The 18,608-nt window shown below is 40.9% G+C and overlaps 1 protein-coding gene across 1 annotated transcript in view; it reads right to left on the bottom strand.

The window, feature by feature from the left end:
• The window catches only part of DTX3L (deltex E3 ubiquitin ligase 3L), a 727,283-nt gene that overhangs the window by 458,239 nt on the left and 250,436 nt on the right, over positions 1-18,608 (bottom strand). The window contains exon 2 of the mRNA XM_044075006.1: positions 10,325-10,527. Coding sequence (XP_043930941.1) covers positions 10,325-10,527 — 203 coding nt within the window. The remainder of the gene's footprint in view (positions 1-10,324; positions 10,528-18,608) is intronic.

Genomic DNA, 18,608 nt, shown 5'->3' with positions numbered 1-18,608 from the left:
TTTGCCATTTTTCATTTTTAAAATCACATTACAGTCCCATGACCCTATCCATAGTCCTCTACTATCTATATTTTTAGAAATATATTTTACTTCATTATAATAATTCCTGAATAAGTATTTCTTAACAATTTCTCTTTAGGTTTCAGTTATGAACTGTATATTCACTTTTTTACTTGTCTCAGAAAAAAACATCTGGACATACTTATTCCACGGATAACTTTCTTTTTTCTTTTCATAATTAGCTAAGAAAATTTCTAACACTTCAGTCCTCTCAAAAAATGTCACAAAAAGTACATTTTTTATTAAAATTAAAGCTCTAACCTCGTGTCCTTATAGCCAAGGGTACAATTTTGTCCCAAACTTTATACCTGTCCTTTTCCAACTCTTCCTTACCCTGAATCCTTGCAACAAACTTTCTCATTTCTACCTCCTCGAACATCTTCTCCCTTCTAACTTATTTTTGCTCACCAACAACCTCTGCAAATGATCTTTTCTGCATTTTCTTTCCTTCCTCCTGATGTACTCTTTCCATGTCATCCCACGATAATTCTCTCCCTGTGCATGGCTCAGTCTGTTCAATTAAGTCTTTCAATATCTCATCCCACAGCCCTCCCAAATCAAGAGCTGTAATTACAATTTCTTTATCTCAAACTTCTCGAATCCTCAAATAACGTCCTTTGGAACAAATCTTCCACATCCTCAATGCACTCTTTTCTTCTTTCATCTCCTTCACTATCTCTTTTTCTTCCTTCTCATCAACCAACATGAAGATGGCATTTGCCTCATATCCCTTTTGAGTGCCCTCCATGTTTGTGTACCATTCTCCCAGCTGCCAGTGCACTAGGACTGGAACAGATGTTCGCACATGTTAGCCACATGCACTACAAGTGCTGCATCGAATAGGGGAAGTTCCTGGATGCCTTAACCAAATTTCTCCTAGTAGTATAAACACCACCTTGGGGTCCCCCCCCCCCTGAAAATAGGCTATTAGCCTAGCAAGACTAACCTGGTCAAAAAAGGTTAAATAAATAAAACATGGTTTAGCTTTAAAGATCACGTGCAGCAGTTTTCATTTACACAAAGACTATCCAGAAAGGTTACTGTTTTCACAGAGCTGCAATTCACCTTTTGAGATTTGCAGATGCCAAGAAAAAGATGTATCTGAATACTTTGAGCTTGTTGAATGCTGTGTAGATCTACATCATCATGCTTAGTGTAATAATGAAGAGCAGTACAAGTTTCAGCCATTTCCTACCTATTCAGTCTTGTGAGAAACAAAAAAATACTTACCACTTTGGCCACTCAGAAATGCCTACACCTTAATGAATACACAAAGATGGGTTCATAATGTATTACCTTTATTTAAGGGGCTTCTACAACTGCAGTTTTAGTTTAAGATCCAGTAGATAGTTAGAAGAGCAAGGAAAAAAAAAAAAAAGAGTAGCCATTTCTCCTTGCAAACTACATGTCCTCTTAGCAGGGGAAATGGGTATGTCAATGTTAAATGGTGGTAGAAAAGTACAGTTGTGTACACTTACCATAAATGTAGATGTTAGAGTGTATTCACTGTTGCAGTCATTACATTTGGGTAATCTGCTGGCAGGTTGCCCTCAGTTGGCCTGATTAACAAAGTCTTGGGTCCTGTGTCTGTTCCTTCTTCCATGACGTCAGGTCATCAGGGGTATAAAACATGCAGCCGACGCCATTACATCAGTTTTCCTTGCCCCAGATGTCAGGTGCCCCCCAAAAGGGGAGCCAAATATTTACGTAATTAAAAACACAAAAATATACCTCCAAACAAAAGCAAATACACCAAAAAGGCTTTTAAGCACAGTAAAGGAGAGCAGAGGTATAGTAAGAGAAACACAGGGGGCTGGAGGGAGGGTAACCTGGACTGCAACAGTGAATACACTCGAACATCTACATTTATGGTAAGTGTACACAACTGTACTATGTTCTTCGTGTTTCACTGTTGCAGTCATTACATTTGAGTAGAATCCCAAAGCTATGGTTGGGAGGATGGATTTATACATCACTTGGACTAGCCTGCAGGACAGCAGTGGCAAAGCCAGCTCTGGATTAAGAGACTAAAGATAAATGATAATGCTTGGTAAACGTATGAACTGAGATACAGGTAGCAGCTTCAAGAATGTCTCTAGTACGGACACCCCTGAGAAAGGCTGTAGCAGTAGCTGCAGCCCTGGTGGAATGAGATCTGATCCTCTGGGGGATTAGTTTTACCATGGTGCATATAGCAAAAGTGAATACAATGGCTTATCCATTTGGAAATAGTCTGCTTTGAAATAGTCTTTCCCTCTGCCCCTGTAGCAAATGCCACCAGAAGCTGGTCAGAGTTTCTGATAGATTTCGTCCTGTTTAAATAACATCTAAGTTGTCTGTGTACATCCAATGAATGCAGAATCCATTCCCCCTTGTTCTGTGGACTGGGAAAGAAAGTTGGCAAATGAATAGTCTGATTAAGAGCCACACTGGACATCTCCTTAGGCATGAAGGATGGATTGGTCCTGAGGGCCACCCTGTCTGCATGAAAAATAATGAAAGGCTCCACTGCCATAAGGGCCTGTAATTCTGAAATCCTTCTAGCTGATGTGTTTGCTAAGAGGAAAGCTGTTTTCCAGGAGAGAAACTTTAAGTCTACAGTAGCAGCTGGCTCGAAAGGAAGGAGAGTGAGTTTTTCCAATACCAAATTGAGGTTCCAGGCAGGAGTAGGAGCTCTCCTGGGTGGTCTTAAGTTTTTGGCCACTCTGAGATACTGTTTTACCAGAGGATAAGAGAAGAGGGGAGGTTCTGTGTTGTACTGAGCTGAAATGGCTGAGGCATGGATTTTTATGGAAGAAAAAGACAGGCCCTTATGAAGCATCTCAGTTAAGTATTGTAAAATCTGAGGAATATTGGGCACTGCTGTGCTCATCCCTTGTGAATTCCAGGCACAGAATCTTTTCCATTTGTCAGCATAAGATTTTCTAGTACTAGGCCTTCTAGCCTCCAAAATGACATCCATCACAGGCTTGCTGAGGGATGCCAAGGGTGAATTTAGGTGATTAGCCACGCTGCAAGATTCAAAGTTTGGAGCAGAGTGTGCAGAATTTGGTTGTTCTGCTGAGACAGTAATTAGGGTGTCTGAGGCAGATGCCACGGAGGAAGGTGTGACACATTGCGCAGGAGCGGGTACCAGTGTTGGTAGGGCCGATCTGAGGCAATCAAAATAATTTTTGGTTTGTCCTGTTTGACTTTTAGTAGAACTTTGGAGAGCAGAGGCAGAGGGGGAAAAGCACACACTGATAGGTTTTTCCAGCTGAATGATAGAGCATCCACTTTACAGGCTTTTCTGTGATGTGTTCTTGTGCAGAATTTGTCCAACTGATAGATCTTTTGCCTCACCCCAGAACTATGTCCGGACTCCCCCATTTGCATGTCAACATGTTGAAAATCCGTGGTTCCAGTTTCCATTTGTGTGGGTCCATGAGGTTTCTGCTTAGTTTGTCTGCCAGGGTATTCAGTTTTCCTGGCAGGAACTGAGCTTGTAGCTGTATTTGATAGGTCAAAGCTGTGTTCCACAGTGCCATGGCTAGTCTGCAAAGGGGGTAGGAGTGTGTACCCCCCTGCTTGTTTATGTACCACATGACTGTGGTGTGGTCTGTCTTTATCATTAGTTGTCCTGGAAGAAGGTAGTCCTTGAAGGCTGTTAGTGCATTCTGTATAGCTAGCATCTCTTTTTGATTGATATGAAAGTGCATTTGATTTGGGCTCCATCTGCCCTGAATGCACTTCCCTGCCAGATGAGCCCCCCCCCAAGCATAGTCTAATGCGTCTGTAGTTAGGGTTTGGGCGGCAGGGGTGAATAGCAGCCCCCCTGTTTTGGTGGCAAGCCTCTGTCCATCACAGGAACTCTAGCTGCAGGCAAGGTATGATAGAAATCATTGTTTGTAGGCTGTGATAATGTTGACTCCATAAACTTAAGTACCACTGAAGTTTCCTCATATGCAGTCTTGCATATGGAATTAGAAGAATGCAGGAGGCCATGAACCCCAAGGCTTGCAGAACTTGTCTTGCAGATAGCAGGGTTTTTGTGGCCACCTGTTTGAAGTAAGTCACCAAATGAATTTGCTTTTCTGGTGTTAAGTAAGTAATCTGGGCAGTTGTATTCAAGCTTGCACCCAGGAATGTAATTTTTTGAGAGGGTACCACTTGTGATTTATTTTTGTTTATGGTGTACCCTAGACAAGTTAGAACCCTTTTCACAAATGCCAGATGTTTTAGAAGAATGTCCTTGTTTTCTGCCTGAATTAGACAATCATCCAGGTAAGGATATATTTGAATATTTCTTTGCCTGCAAAATGCAATTACTGGAGCCAGGCATTTTGTGAAAGCCCTGGGTGCAGTAGATAAGCCAAAGGGCATTGCAGAGAACTGGTAATGCAAGTAGCCTGCTTTGAAGCGGAGGTATCTTCTGCATGATTCTCTGATTGGCATATGCAGGTAAGTCTAGAGTTACCAACCAGGCATCTTTGCCTAGCATAGGAAGTAACTTTTGAAGAGACAGCATCTTGAATTTTCGAATGTCCAGAAATGTGTTTAGAGTAGGTAAGTCCAAAATTGGATGCCAAGATTTGTCTTTTCTGGGTACCAGGAAAAGTCTTGAATAGAAACCTTGCCCCTTTTCCTCTTCTGGTACTGGTTGAATAGCCACATATTCATGAGGGACAAAACTTGTTTCTGGGCCTCCGCCCACTGATTTGGGGGCAGGTCTGGCCATCCATTTGGGATTGGCAACATGTGGAAATGAAATCTGTATCCGTGGGATACTATGTTTAAAACCCATTTGTCCTGGGTTATAAGTTACCAGTTTCTTGCATGAAGTGCCAGTTTTCCTCCCAAAGGAGCGGCCAAAAGGAAAGTGCTTGGTTAGTGTAAAAGGAAGTCATTGAGACTGTTTACCATAGGGAGGTGCCTTGTTGCTTCCAGTTTTGGAGGAGGAGGAGGAGGCACCCCATTGTTTTGTTCTAGAAGTCCTTTGTGACTGAAACCTGGAGCCTTTGGAAAACTGTGTTTGACTTGAGTGGCTCTTGTAGGGACTGGAAAGGACCAGTTCTTAGTAGGCCAGTGCCTACTAAATCTTGGAGGTTGCACTTGTAGGAAATCTTTCACAGTTTGCATAGATTTAGCTTTATCTTGCATCTTTTTTTTTTTTAAGACTTCTTCAGCCTTATTACCAAAGAGACGGTCCTGTTGTAAAGGAGCATCCAACAATTTTGCTTTAACATGATCAGGCAGAGTTTGCTCTTTGAGCCAAGCGTGCCTTCTAAGCACAGAGCCAGTTACAGCAGCCCTGCAAGAGGCCTCCAAAGAATCAAAACCACATTGCAAAGTATGTTTTCCAACTTGTTCAGCTGAATGCAATAAATCCTGTAAATCTTTATTGACCACACAGTCAGAAATTAACATAATTTTCTGTTTAAGCAGTTCCATGACATGCTGTTGATATTTAAGTATATGGAATTGACAGTTTAAAGCCCTGATTGCTAAGGTTCCAGAAGTATAAACCTTCTTACCCCATCTATCCAGTGCCCTGGAATCTCTATCAGAAGGGGTAGGATTTTTAGCAGTAGAGGCCTTAATGTTTTGAAAAGGAATTTGTGGGAGTCAGGAAGCCTGTAGTATCTGTCTGGCTTACAAGGAGCCGAAGGCAGGGAATCAGGAGCCATACTAGATTCTGAAAAAACATCAACTATGTCTAGAACAGGAGGTATAGCCAAAGGCCTATGCTGAGGAAGAAGAAGAAAATTCCTAAGTCTCTTTTTAAATTCAGAAAAATCCTGACTTTCCCAGTGGAAGTGTTCTCTTAAGGCATGTAAAGTTTCCCCAGGGGGAGAAGCAGAAGGAATGGAATCTTCTGCATCAGAGTTCTCATAAGTAGGTATAGACACATCCTGTTCATTAGAAGAGTCAGAAGAAAAAGAATCCTGTTCAGAAGACTCATAATCAATATCTTGCCTAGGCCTCTTAGAAGTGGGGGGTGGGGTGACTACCCCTGATCAGAGTAATTAAATCTTCCGCCACTTTGATCATTTGTTTTTTAGGCATAGGGGTCTGCACATGCGGTCCAGGTGTTGGTTTTTTTGAAATAGATTTAGATTTTGGCCTTAGTTTTGAAGAAGGCATCGGTCTAATATATAAATCTGTAGGCCTGAAAACACCCTCAGAAGCCGGTGCCTGCACAGTGGCTCCAGACCCATCTAAGGTAGAGACAACCGTGGGTTCCATAATTGAAGTCTCTTGCAGCATACTGGACTCAGAATGGGTCTCAGTAGAGGTCTGTGAAACAAAAGTAACGGGTATCAGGGGCTACGAAAGCGCCTCATTGAGTATCAGTGAACCAGCGACTGGCTTAGGAGAAGTGTTGTCGTCAGTTTTGGACCTCGACAGTCTGTCTCTGTCTTTTTCTTTGCGTTTTTTAGGAAGTCCGGTAGTTGGATTACTAACCGACAACATTTCTGGATAATTAAAGCATGAGCCAAAATATTTTGAAGCAAAAATATACCACCGTTTAATAGTGCGCTGATTAAATTTAGCACAAAACCGAAAGCAAGTAGGTCAGGGCCTAGGCAAGGAATAGAGTACAAATGAAAATCCTTATGAGGTATTTGCTTTCCACAAGTAATGCAATTATTAATGTTTACTGACATCAGAAGGAGCAAGAAAAAGTTTCCCCAATGGGGTACTTAGCTTTATAGTTGAAGACTTCTGTTTTGAAACTCGAAAATGAAAATTTCAGGAGTCGGCCGACCAGCACTTGCGAACTGCTTCTGCTTTGGGCACCGCATGTTAAGAAAGACTGATGTAATGGTGTCGGCTGCATGTTTTATACCCCTGATGACCTGATATCATGGAAGAAGGGACTACAACCGACACAGGACCCAAGACTTTGTTAATCAGGCCGACTGAGGGCAACCTGCCAGCAGATTACCCAAATGTAATGACTGCAACAGTGAAACACTAAGAACATCATTAAATTCATGACTTAATTCAAGTTCTCAGGGAGCAGAAGCTTTCCTGTCTCAGCTTCAACCCCAACTGTGTGTTACAAAGGAATGCCCATCAGAGCTGCACCTCCAAGCAAATTACTGTGTCTGCCATGGCACTGAACTTCTCGGAATGGTGAAAATTGAATGCAGATGATGCATTCAGTCTTGTCAGTATGCACATGATCTTTAAACTAATACTTAACTCCAGATTGGAATGGATGCCTCAATGCATCCATCTAAAAAAGGAGTAAAATTCAGAGGAGTAAGCAGCAGTCTCATTTACAAGGTTTGCAGAGAAGCTATACCACTTGTGATTATCATTAAGATCAGTACATAGTAAAATGACTGTGGAATAATCCCTGAATGCAGAAGAGTTATTAGGAGCTACAAAACAGTTTTTCTTAGAGACAATTACAGTGTGATGGTCAGATATGACTAAGGAGGGGGAACAAGTGAGGTGGTAACAACTTGAAAAATGTTTGTGAGGACAAGATCAAGATCAAGGAGATTGCCCTGCTACCCACCAGAGAAGTTAATTTGGTCAACTCTATATGTATTTGTAAAGTCCAGAAATTTCTGGGCACATTTGTGGTAGGCAATAAATGTTTACTAGTTTATGTATTGATAACTGAAGTCACACGTAAGAAAGGTATTTGTGTTTGACTGTTAGCTTTTCCTGAAGGTTAAGATACTGTGCATGCTCTCAAGAAGAATTTATATTTGGCTATAATGTGACAATTAGTTTTATTGAATATAAACAGATCTTCAAGCAGCTCCTGATTTGTATATTATGAAATCTGGTGAGAGACAATGGAATTACAGATAAATTCAAATACTTCCCCACAGTTGCCAGTAGATCTGAATGCATGATAGGAATTATACCTTGGAATACAGGGAGTGCTATCAGTACAATGGAACCAAATTTTTGTAAATACAAAAATGCTGATGTCTAAAATGTAAAGAAAGGTCTCAAGTTCTGAGATTTTATTGTTTAGCCTTCTGGTATTCAGCAGTGCTACCTTGATATTATCCAACCTAGTGTTTGCTGTGTTGGGATGTCCATTAAACTCTGCTTAAAATGGAACTATGGGGGCAGCAAAAGTTTTAGTGAAAGATGCAGGCCATTCCTTGCAAAGCAATTCAGTCCAGTTAACATTTCATCCCATGCAGAACAGGCACTGGATCTCCCTACAATTACACCACTTTACTAGCCAATCATTGAAGCTGGTTATTGCATATTTCAATTCAGGCATCATTCTTTGCAATGGTAGAATGCTGCTCAGTGCAAAGGACTTGTCATCTTTGAAGACATGAGCAGAGAGTTCAGCGTCTATCTGCATCTCCCCCAGTGTGAAACACCTAAGATCATTCACCCATACATAGGCAACTATAAAGTCATAACTGTCAGGTGTGGCAAAGACATAATAGCCCTAGTAAAATCTTTATTCTTTGCACCAAGGAGGCAAGCAGATAGCAGTCGTCCTATCCTTTGCCAGTCTGGTAAATGTTGTGTCTGTATGTCTTACAATGGAATCAGCAATGACCAAGACATTTTACATAAGGTGGCTGAATGTGCAGGTAACTCCCAGTAACAACATGCGTGGGTCTTGATATGGGTGTGGTGTCATTATTTGTGCTACTTGGCTGAAGAAACCTAATAGGATGTCTAACACCCACAGCAGGCATAGACAAAGAATTTTCTTACAACCTCATCATGCGTAAGAATAATATTTTTATGTTGTAGTAATGTAGTGCGTTGTGGTGCTTTTTTTCTGACAGATGATGGGATGGAGAGATCAGCCTCCAACTTAGATAAACAGATGCATCTCTTGCAGGTGGAACCAGTATTTGTTAGACATTGGCTGTCAGCAAACATGAGACAGCTGCCACACTGCCTCAGAAAATCTAACGCTAATAGGCTGGGGCTCCATGGTTATAGGTACTGTTTTTCTTGGGTGGGGGGCACAATCATTTGCAGAAATTAACAGCTAGAATCAACAACCTACAGATGCAAAAGCAGTACAAAACAGTGAGGGTTGAGGACAAACTATGTATAATCAGCTTAGTTGTAATAATGGGGGGGGTCAATTTTCAGTAAGATTAAGTCTGAAGATAATTGTTTATACATACAGTTAACTGTAACTATTCAATATTCTAGGTCTATGGAATACAATGTAAATGTAAATGATTAGCTGAAAAGGACAGTTTGAGAAATAGTGAATTTAAGAACACAACAGGAAAAGGGTAGGTGGATAGAAACTTTTTTTTTTCTCATACAGTAATCTATTTTATGTTAGGGGCTTTTCAGTGAGTTTTCTCTTGAAAACCTGGGAATGTTTTATTTTCCCTTTAAATACAAAGACCAGTCCCTTGCTCCTCATAGGTTGAGCATTTTCTAAATCCTATGACTCACCAACAGATTTTCTCTTCTAACAAAAACATTTAATACTTTAACACTGCAATCAAACAAAACATAATATAAAAACAATACAAGGGAAATAAACCAAGTAATTTACCTTTCTTGTACAATAGCATGTTCTACTGCTCAGGCTTTTTTAGTGAGTGTTCTATTTATCACATAATACCTCCTACTAACGCCAATAATCTTGACCTGTGTTTCTATCAACAGTAACACCAGGATGCTGAAACAGGAAAATTAAGTAAACATGCTGTCACTTTCACAAAAGTCACTACTACTTTGTCTGAACAACATAGGTCAACCTTGAAGCTTCAGGTTTTTGTGCTTTTTACTATAAAGCCCTTTACTTGTGAAACTTGCTGCCTTAGTGGCTTCAAGAATGCTCTTCATTCACCAATTTCAGGCAAGCATTATTTCATACCTTAATGAAATAGGTTTGATGGTGTGGGTTGATGATATGCTGCCCTTGTTTTAGGTCTTTTAGTCATTGTACTTTTTTTGTTAAAATTTTTGTTTGTTATGCTGTTTATACAAAGCACACAAATGGACTTGAATTGTAAACTATAGTATTCTTGTTCATTTTTAACAACAGAAGTATTTAAATAAAAGTGCTAATTCTGAAACAGGGTGACTTTCTCCACATTTGGCGGAAAGAAAGCAAAAAAAAAAAAATAATAATAAAAATGGTGGAGGCTACAAAATTGGGTGTGGAAACTCCCCTATGTTTGAGAGTACATGAGGATGCATACTTCTGTTCTTACTAAAACACAAGCACTGTTTTAGCTTGCCAGTATAATGATTTGCAGTTTAGTATGAAAAGACTGTAATAAAAAATAAATAAATAAAAATAGAAGCATACCTTTTGTACTGAATATTTGGAATTTGGCTTACTCAATTTTAGAATACCTTCTTCCAGGTGCTTCTGTGCATTTTTCTGTATATCAGAGGCAATGCTGTTTTCCTTGTCTGATTCTGAAATCTTGTAAGGGTGGACAACGAGCTTCAATTTCTCATTTTCAATCTGTATTTCATGATCTTTTTTATCGAGTACTTGCTGTCGAACTAAAGTAAATAAGAAAGTTGATAAGATTATACATGCGGAATACATCTATGTATACCCTATAACTGCATTTAACTGCTACAGTTACACAAAGAAGCAAAATGTACCACTCATACACTAAGCTAGCCATTAGAAAATGAGTACCCTTCTTTGCACCCCTAGAAGAAAGGGTTTATAGTGCACGGCCAAACTGCCCTGTTGAAAGTCAAAAGACAGGCCCTTAAAATCTGAATCAAAATAAAGGGGTTATGTTAATAACAGGCTAAAGGGGAAAATGTAGACAAGTATTGCACGTACATCTCTGCACAATGAATAATGCAGAAGACAGGGCTGTATATGCTAGTTGTTACAAACAAGGACCAGATGTCAGATAAAGCCTGTTTTCAGCGATTACACTGTTAGCCCATTACATGGAATAGATGCCATTCTTAACCTATTTGTATTCAACTTAATATTAAAACACAGCATTATGTCACTCTGAATTCTCCCACTACTGGTGACTCCACCACCTTCCACCATCCCAGTGAAAAAATAATCCAGTCACTACAAATCAACTTACTTGTGTTTTCAAATCATAGTCCTCTGTTCATCTCCAGTTTCTGAAAGATGGCCGTCACGTGACTTTTAACAACTCTCTTAATTTATCTGAAAGTCACTCTCATGTCTCCCTTCTACTGTGTTTCTTTAAGGATATACAAGTTAAGTCCATTAATCTTTCTTCTGGCACAGATCTTACACCATCTTATATTGGCACAGATCTTACACCATCTTATAATGGCCCTCTTTTTAAAACTTCTGTCACATTTAAGCCTTTAGAGACAGCATCCACCAGGAGTGCATGAAGTACTTAAGATGGAGTCTTACCAATCATCTGTTGAAAAAAAAAACTCTTTACTATGGAAAATGTTTTTACCTATGCATTCCATTTCCCTCACATCTCTTCCTACTTTCATATAATGGCTGTCAACATGCAAGTCATCTGAAATAAATACTAAAAATGTCTCTGGGCAATGGCTTTGGACAGAAATTCAACACGTCTTTTTTTTCCTTCAAAGATTCTTTTGCAATTGGGGGGGGGTCTCCTTCCAAGGAACATTAATTCATGTTTCTTTGAAATGGATCTAAGCCACCCCACATCAGATCATAACAGCAGTTTACAAAGTCTCGTTTCATCCTCTCAACACTACCCTGTTGAACCATTCTGATACAGACCTTAGTACTAAAAACAAATGGTAGCACTTTTTCTCCATCTGCACTATGTCACCTACATAGTAATCAGAGGATTGGTCCTAGTGTGTTCCAGCAGTATCACTTTAACAACACTCCTTTCCCCCTGCAGATCTATTCAAAATCTTTCTTTGTGAACTGCAAAGCACCCAGCTTTTTACACTACTACTTTGATACCCACGTGAAGGAAACAGCCATAATACTCATTGGCAGAAGTGGGCATATGCCTATTCATTTTTTTATTTTTATCTTTTTCATTTTCAGTATTAACATTATATATACCCATTTCTACTATGCAGCTGCAGATCTTTAAACCAGCAAATACTGATTCAGTTAGCTCCAAGCATGTGCTGTGTTAGTCTCTGCCTTGTAATTAATCACTTACTCATCATCTATTAGATATTTTTCTGAAAGTTGCTGGGATCAGAAGACAGGTAAAAGCAAGATATCAGCTACACTTTCTCTAGGTGAACATATAAATGCACACAATTCAGTTGGAGCCACTGTAAAAGCAAAGAAAAGCTCTTATGTAAAACAGCTTACAGTGTAAAACCAATGAATAAGTGGAAGTACTTAAATTATAAAACATTTGTATCTAACAGTATGATGTGAGTTCGGTTTATTCTGTTTATTAGCCCACTGCACTGGTCTCAGCTACAAACTAATAAAAAGAATGAGAAAATGGAGTGGAATGGAGCAGCATTGCTTCTGCTTGTGTCTCTCTATCACTGTGTTCATTTAATTACTATTAAATATTATAATTGTGTGTCTGACTTTACAGCAAGTTCAACATGTTATTACCAGCTGATTAAGATTCCATTTCATGCCATGGCTTTGAATAACTGTCTACTCCCTACCTAATGTGGGACTGACCAACTTAACTTTCTTTTTACATATTTAAATTTATTACTATTGAAGCAGGACATTGTCTCTCTCATACTCACTACCTTAAGTTTGCAGCCTACTTAAAAACATGCTTAGTGGGTTATTTATTTATTTATTTTTTGCTTTTTAAAACACTTTATTCAGTTCCAACACCACCACTAACACATAAGAATTTCCTTTTAAAAATATCCAAACAATTTTCATTTTCAACCAAGAAAGTGTTACAATTTTACATCTCAATATAAATGTTTATGCAAAAAAATAACTGAATCAATCATAATTGGCCAGATATAGTGTTCCCTACCAAGCACCCTCTCTCTAGTATGTGTTCTCATTTTTCTTCAAAAACGTAACTCCAATATGAATTATGTAAAAAAAAAAATCCCCCACCCAATTCCTCTGCAGATTTTAAACATCTTCTCATCTTTCTTCATTTTATATGCATCCAGTCAGCTTCCTTACCAATTTCCACCTTCGATATACTAACCAAATGTCTACTTGTTTATACCCACTTTCTCTTTCCATGGCCTCAAATCAACTTATGCCACTTAATTCCCCTGTCTTCCATCTCTGGTCACTTCATCTTTTCCTGGTCCTCCAGCATGTCAACCACCTCCTCCACCTTTGGGCTCTTCTTCCAGTTCTTTGTAACTGCCTTCTTCCCCACAGTCAATAACTTCCCAATTATTACTTTACTTTTCAATTTTATCCTCATATCACATCTTAGCAGCCACAGCTTGAGAGATAACTCAGTCTCATCTTTGTCTGCATTTCCTTTTCCTCCTTACACCTTTAACAATTCCCTCTCCCCGTCCTAAGAAACATTCTTACTAACCTGTCCAGTGTACAATAATATTTGTGGAAACATTTCCAAGTAAACATTTTACATTTTCTAGCTTTACCAACATATTTTGGTAGGGAAATAATATCTTGTCATTCTTCTCTGATCTGCATTCCTAGTGTGGTTTTCCACTATATTTTCTGTTTCTTACTCCATTGTTTATCTCCATCTCTTACTCACCTTTTTCCAGTTTTTAGCAATTATCTAGTGACATTCATTTTCATCCTTCTACATTCTATTTCTTGCACCAACCTTGGCATCTCATTTCCTTCTCTTACCTCTTGTCCATTTCTGCTGCACATACTAACCACCCCTGCATAATTTCACTTTAACTGTTTCCTCAAATTATATTGCTGTTGAGTCTCTTCCCACCTTTTAATTCTCTGAGCCTACATTATCTGTGACCAGTAGCTTACTTCTTTTTGTCTGGTCATCCATCTACATAAAGTACAGTTTTGTACCTACCATAAATGTAGATGTCCGATAGATATGCAACTGCAGTCCTTACATATGGGTTGTCCTGCCTCAGGCAGCCCTTGGTCGGCTGGATTCCAAAGTCTAGGTCCGACGTCGGCTGATGTCGCCTCCTCCCCGACGTCAGAGCGGCTGGGGTATAAAAGTATCAGCTGACGCCATCTTCCTCAGTGTTTCTTGCCCCAGATGCCAGGTGCCCTCCAAGGAAGGCTAAAAATAGAACTGGATAAAAAATTCCAGACATACACAATAGCAATAAACAGATACACCATAACAGATATCCCCAGCTAAGTATAAAATGAGGAAAGTGGACCCAATGCACAGAGGAGAAGGAGGAAGGGAAAACCTGACTGCAGTTGCATATCTATCGGACATCTACATTTATGGTAGGTACAAAACTGTACTATGTCCTTCAAGAATGCAACTGCAGTCCTTACATATGGGTTGAATACCATAGCCAAGCTGGGGGTGGTAGGCTCTAAGATAAGGATGGTGTAGCTAAAATGCCCTGCAGGACTGCCGTAGCAAAGCCTGCTCGGGATCTGGAATATAAGGGGTGGTTGTAGTGCTTGGAAAATGTATGCATGGAGCTCCATGTAGCAGCTTCTAGAATGTCCTTTGTAGCCACCCCTCTTAGGAAGGCTGTGGAGGTGGCTGTAGCTCTGGTGGAGTGTGGTCTGACATTGTCTGGCACACCCTTTCCATGGTAGAAATAACAAAATCTGATGCAATGTCCAATCCATTTTGAAATTGTTTGTTTGGAAATTGCTTTTCCTTGTACTCCAGGAGCGTAAGCTACAAATAGTTGGTCAGACTTTCTGTTGGCCTTTGTTCTGTCGAAGTAGTAGCGCAGTTGTCTGTGAATGTCCAAAGTGTGCAGCAGCTTTTCCCCTTTATTTTGAGGATTGGGGAAGAAAGTAGGCAGGTAAATTTCTTGATTTAGAGCCACCCTGGATATCACCTTTGGCATAAAAGAAGGATTGGTTCTTAAAGAAACCCTGTCCTGATGAAAAATGAGGAATGGAGGTACTGCCATGAGGGCCTGTATCTCCGAAACTCTCCTTGCTGAAGATATTGCCAACAGGAAAACTGTTTTCCAGGAAAGAAATTGCAATTCTGCAGATGCTGCTGGCTCAAAGGGAGGAAGAGTTAATTTTTCCAACACAAAATTGAGGTCCCATGCAGGCACTGGTGGTTTTCTGGGAGCTTTGATATTCTTTACCCCTCTTAGAAATTGTCTTAGCAAAGGATGTGAGAACACAGGAGGATCGGTGTTGTATCTTGCTGAGATTGCTGAAGCGTGTATTTTTATGGAAGAATAGGAAAGTCCATTATGCAGCATGTCTGCCAAGTATTCCAATATCTGTGGAATGTTCATTACTGATGCATCCTGTCCCTTGTTGGTATTCCAGATGCTGAATCTCTTCCATTTGGCTGAATAAGCTTTTCTGGTGGAAGGTCTGCGTGCTTCTAATAATATCTGTTGAACTTCCTTGGAGAAAGAGATATGTGGAGAAATCATGGGACCCTACAAGCTGTCAGCCGCAGAGTTTGCAGGTTTGGATGAACCGTCCGGTAATTGTGCTGAGTCAAGAGTGGAGACCATAGAGGCAGGGTCCACGGTTTGGTGCAAGTTATGCTCCTTAGTAGTGGATACCAGTGCTGTCTTGGCCAATCTGGAGCTATTAAGATGCCCTTCGGTTGCTCTGCTTTGATCTTCAGTAACACCTTGGTCATCAATGGTAGAGGTGGGAATGCATAGATTGTTAGAGAGTTCCAGCTGAATGAGAGAGCATCTATTTTCCAGGCTTGTGGATGATGTGACCTCGTGCAGAACTTTTTCAGATGATGATTGAGGTGGGAGGCAAAGAGGTTCACGTCCGCTTCCCCATGCAGAAGTTATTTGTGCAAAAATGTCTGGATGCAACATCCATTCGTGTGGATCCAGGATGTTTCTGCTTAGACTGTCCGCTGGAACATTGTCCCTGCCTGGAACAAACTGGGATTGTAGCTGTATGTTCAGTTTCAGGGATTTTTCCCAAAGAGTCATTGTTAGTCTGCAAAGGGGGTAAGAATGAGTACCGCCCTGCTTGCTTATGTACCACATAACAGTGGTGTTGTCTGTCTTTATTAGTAGATGACCTTGTTGAAGATATTTTCCGAAGGCCTGGATTGCATGCATTACTGCTAACATCTCTTTTTGATTGATGTGCAGATGTACTTCCTGGGGAGTCCATTTCCCTTGAATACATCTGCCCTCCATGTGCGCCCCCCCCCCCCCATCCATGGTCTGAGGCGTCTTTTGTAACGGTTTGGCTTGTTTGAGGCTTGTTGAAAGGCATACCTTTGTTTAACTGGCTTGCTTGGGCCCACCACAAAAATTCCCTTTGTAGACATGGGATGAGTGGGATAATTGCTTCTAAGTTGTGGCTGTGTTGAGACCATAAACTTTTTAGGTACCATTGTAGTTTTCTCATGTGTAGCCTTGCCAGTGGAATCAGTAGAATGCAAGATGCCATGAAACCCAGGGCCTGCAGGATTTTCCTTGCAGTCATCTGGGTGAGCTTTGCTAGGCTTTTGAAGTAATGTGGTAGTTGTTCTTGCTTCTCTTCTGTGAGGTAAGCCATTTGAGATTCTGTGTCTAGTTTGGCTCCTAGAAAAGTTATTTGTTGGGATGGCAGTAGTCTTGATTTTTGTAAGTTGACTGTGTATCCCAAGGCCTGTAGTAAGTGAATGACATAATTCAAGTTTTCTGTCAAGGTTTGCTTGCTGTCCGCTTGTATAAGGCAGCCGTCCAGGTAAGGGTATATTTGTATCCCCTGGAGTCTGCAATGTGCAATTACTGATGCCAGGCATTTCGTGAATACTCTGGGCGCAGTAGATAAGCCAAAGGGCAATGCTGAGAATTGATAATGCTCTGACCCTGCAAGAAATCTGAGGTATCTTCTGCAACTGTGTCTGATTGGGACATGCAGGTATGCCTCCTTGAGGTCCAGAGTAACCAGCCAAGACCCCTTGCCCAGCATGGGAAGGAGTTGCTGTAGCATCAGCATTTTGAATTTTGGTACAATGAGAAAAGTGTTTAGAGCGGACAAGTCCAGTGTAGGTCTCCATTGCTTTTCTTTTCTTGGAACAAGGAACAGTCTTGAGTAAAATCTCTGGCCTTGTTCCTGAGGAGGAACCTTTTCTATTGCTTTGATTTGTTTCAGCTTTGAAATTTGTTCGAATGCCTCTGCCCTTTGATTTTGTGGCAGGTTTGGCATGCCTTGTCTTGTTGGTAACGTATGGAAGTGGAACCTGTAGCCTTGGTCTATTATGTCCAGAATCCACTTGTCCTTTGTTAAAATGTGCCAGTTTTTTGAAAATAAGGATAATTTTCTGCCTAAAGGTGCTTCTCTTTGAGCCTTGGTCGGCGGTGTCAAAGGCAAGTCATTGTGATTGTCCCTGTGGGGCAGGGGAAGTCCCCGCGCCACCTCTCTGATTAGTCGATTGCCATTGGCGTCCCCTGTAGGAGCCTCTGTATTGCCCTCGTCCTCGGGCACGCCTGTTTTTTCCCCTTTGAAATTTGTCAGTGTCCGGAAAGGACCAGTTCTTAGAAGGCCAATTCCTGCTGAACCTAGGAGGCTGAACCCGGAGGAAATCCTTGACTGTTTGCACTGATTTAGCCTTTTCCTCAATTGATTTCAACACATCCTGAGCATTAGTACCAAATAGCTTGTGTTTTTCCAGAGGTGCATCTAGAAGCTTTGCTTTAACATGACCTGGTAATGGCTGTTCTTTTAACCATGCATGTCTACGTATGACAGCCCCTGTCATAGCTGCCCTACATGAAGCTTCCAATGCATCATATCCACACTGAAGAAAATGGTTGCTAACCTGCTGTATGTTGTGAACCACATCCTCCATCAAGAAATCTTGATACTGAAACATATGAAAAAGGCAATTGAGGGCTCTCATAGCCAGTGTGGTTGAGGTATAAACCTTTTTGCCCCACCTCTCCAGGGACCTAGCTTCCCTGTCTGAGGGCAAGGGATTCTTGGCCGTGGATGCAGTCACCCCTTTGGGCCCCTGGGAAATGGTTTCTAGATCAACACCATGGGCCTTAAAGAAATGTTTATGAGTTTCAGGAACCCTGTAGTATCTGTCCGGCTTGACAGGAGCAGGAGGGAGAGAATCAGGAGAAGCACTCGAATCTGAGTACACATCATCCAGAACATCAAGCACTGGAGGGATAGCTAAAGGCCTGTGTTGTGGTAGCTTAAGGAAGGTAAGAAGCCGTTTCCTGGAGTCGGAGTATTCCTGGCCTTGCCACTGAAAGTGCTCCCTCATGGAGTGAAGAACTTCCCCAAAAGATATATCCTCAGGAGGGAAGGCAGAGGGGATAGAATCCTCCGCATCAGAATCCTCGAAGGCCTGGAAGGACTCTTCCTGGATATCTGAGTGATCAGAGTTACCAGAGGCTTCATCTGAAGAAAGGGTGTCAGTATGCTCAACCCTGGGCCTTTTGTCAGAAGGTGGCTGAGATCCTCTTTCAGGATGGGCCTGGGACCCTCTGATTAAGGAAATTAAATTCTGCAGCTAAAGACATGATTTGTTTATCAGTAGTGGGCTGAGGCAGAGCTTTAGGAGGGTGAGACTTAGCCTGGCTAGCAGCCT

The sequence above is a fragment of the Protopterus annectens genome, chromosome 6.part0 (assembly GCF_019279795.1).
Source record: "Protopterus annectens isolate FY-2018-M chromosome 6.part0, PAN1.0, whole genome shotgun sequence".
Classification (NCBI taxonomy): domain Eukaryota; kingdom Metazoa; phylum Chordata; order Ceratodontiformes; family Protopteridae; genus Protopterus; species Protopterus annectens.
The sequence above is the reverse complement of the archived record's forward strand: the minus strand, read 5'-3'. Positions and strand labels throughout refer to the sequence as shown.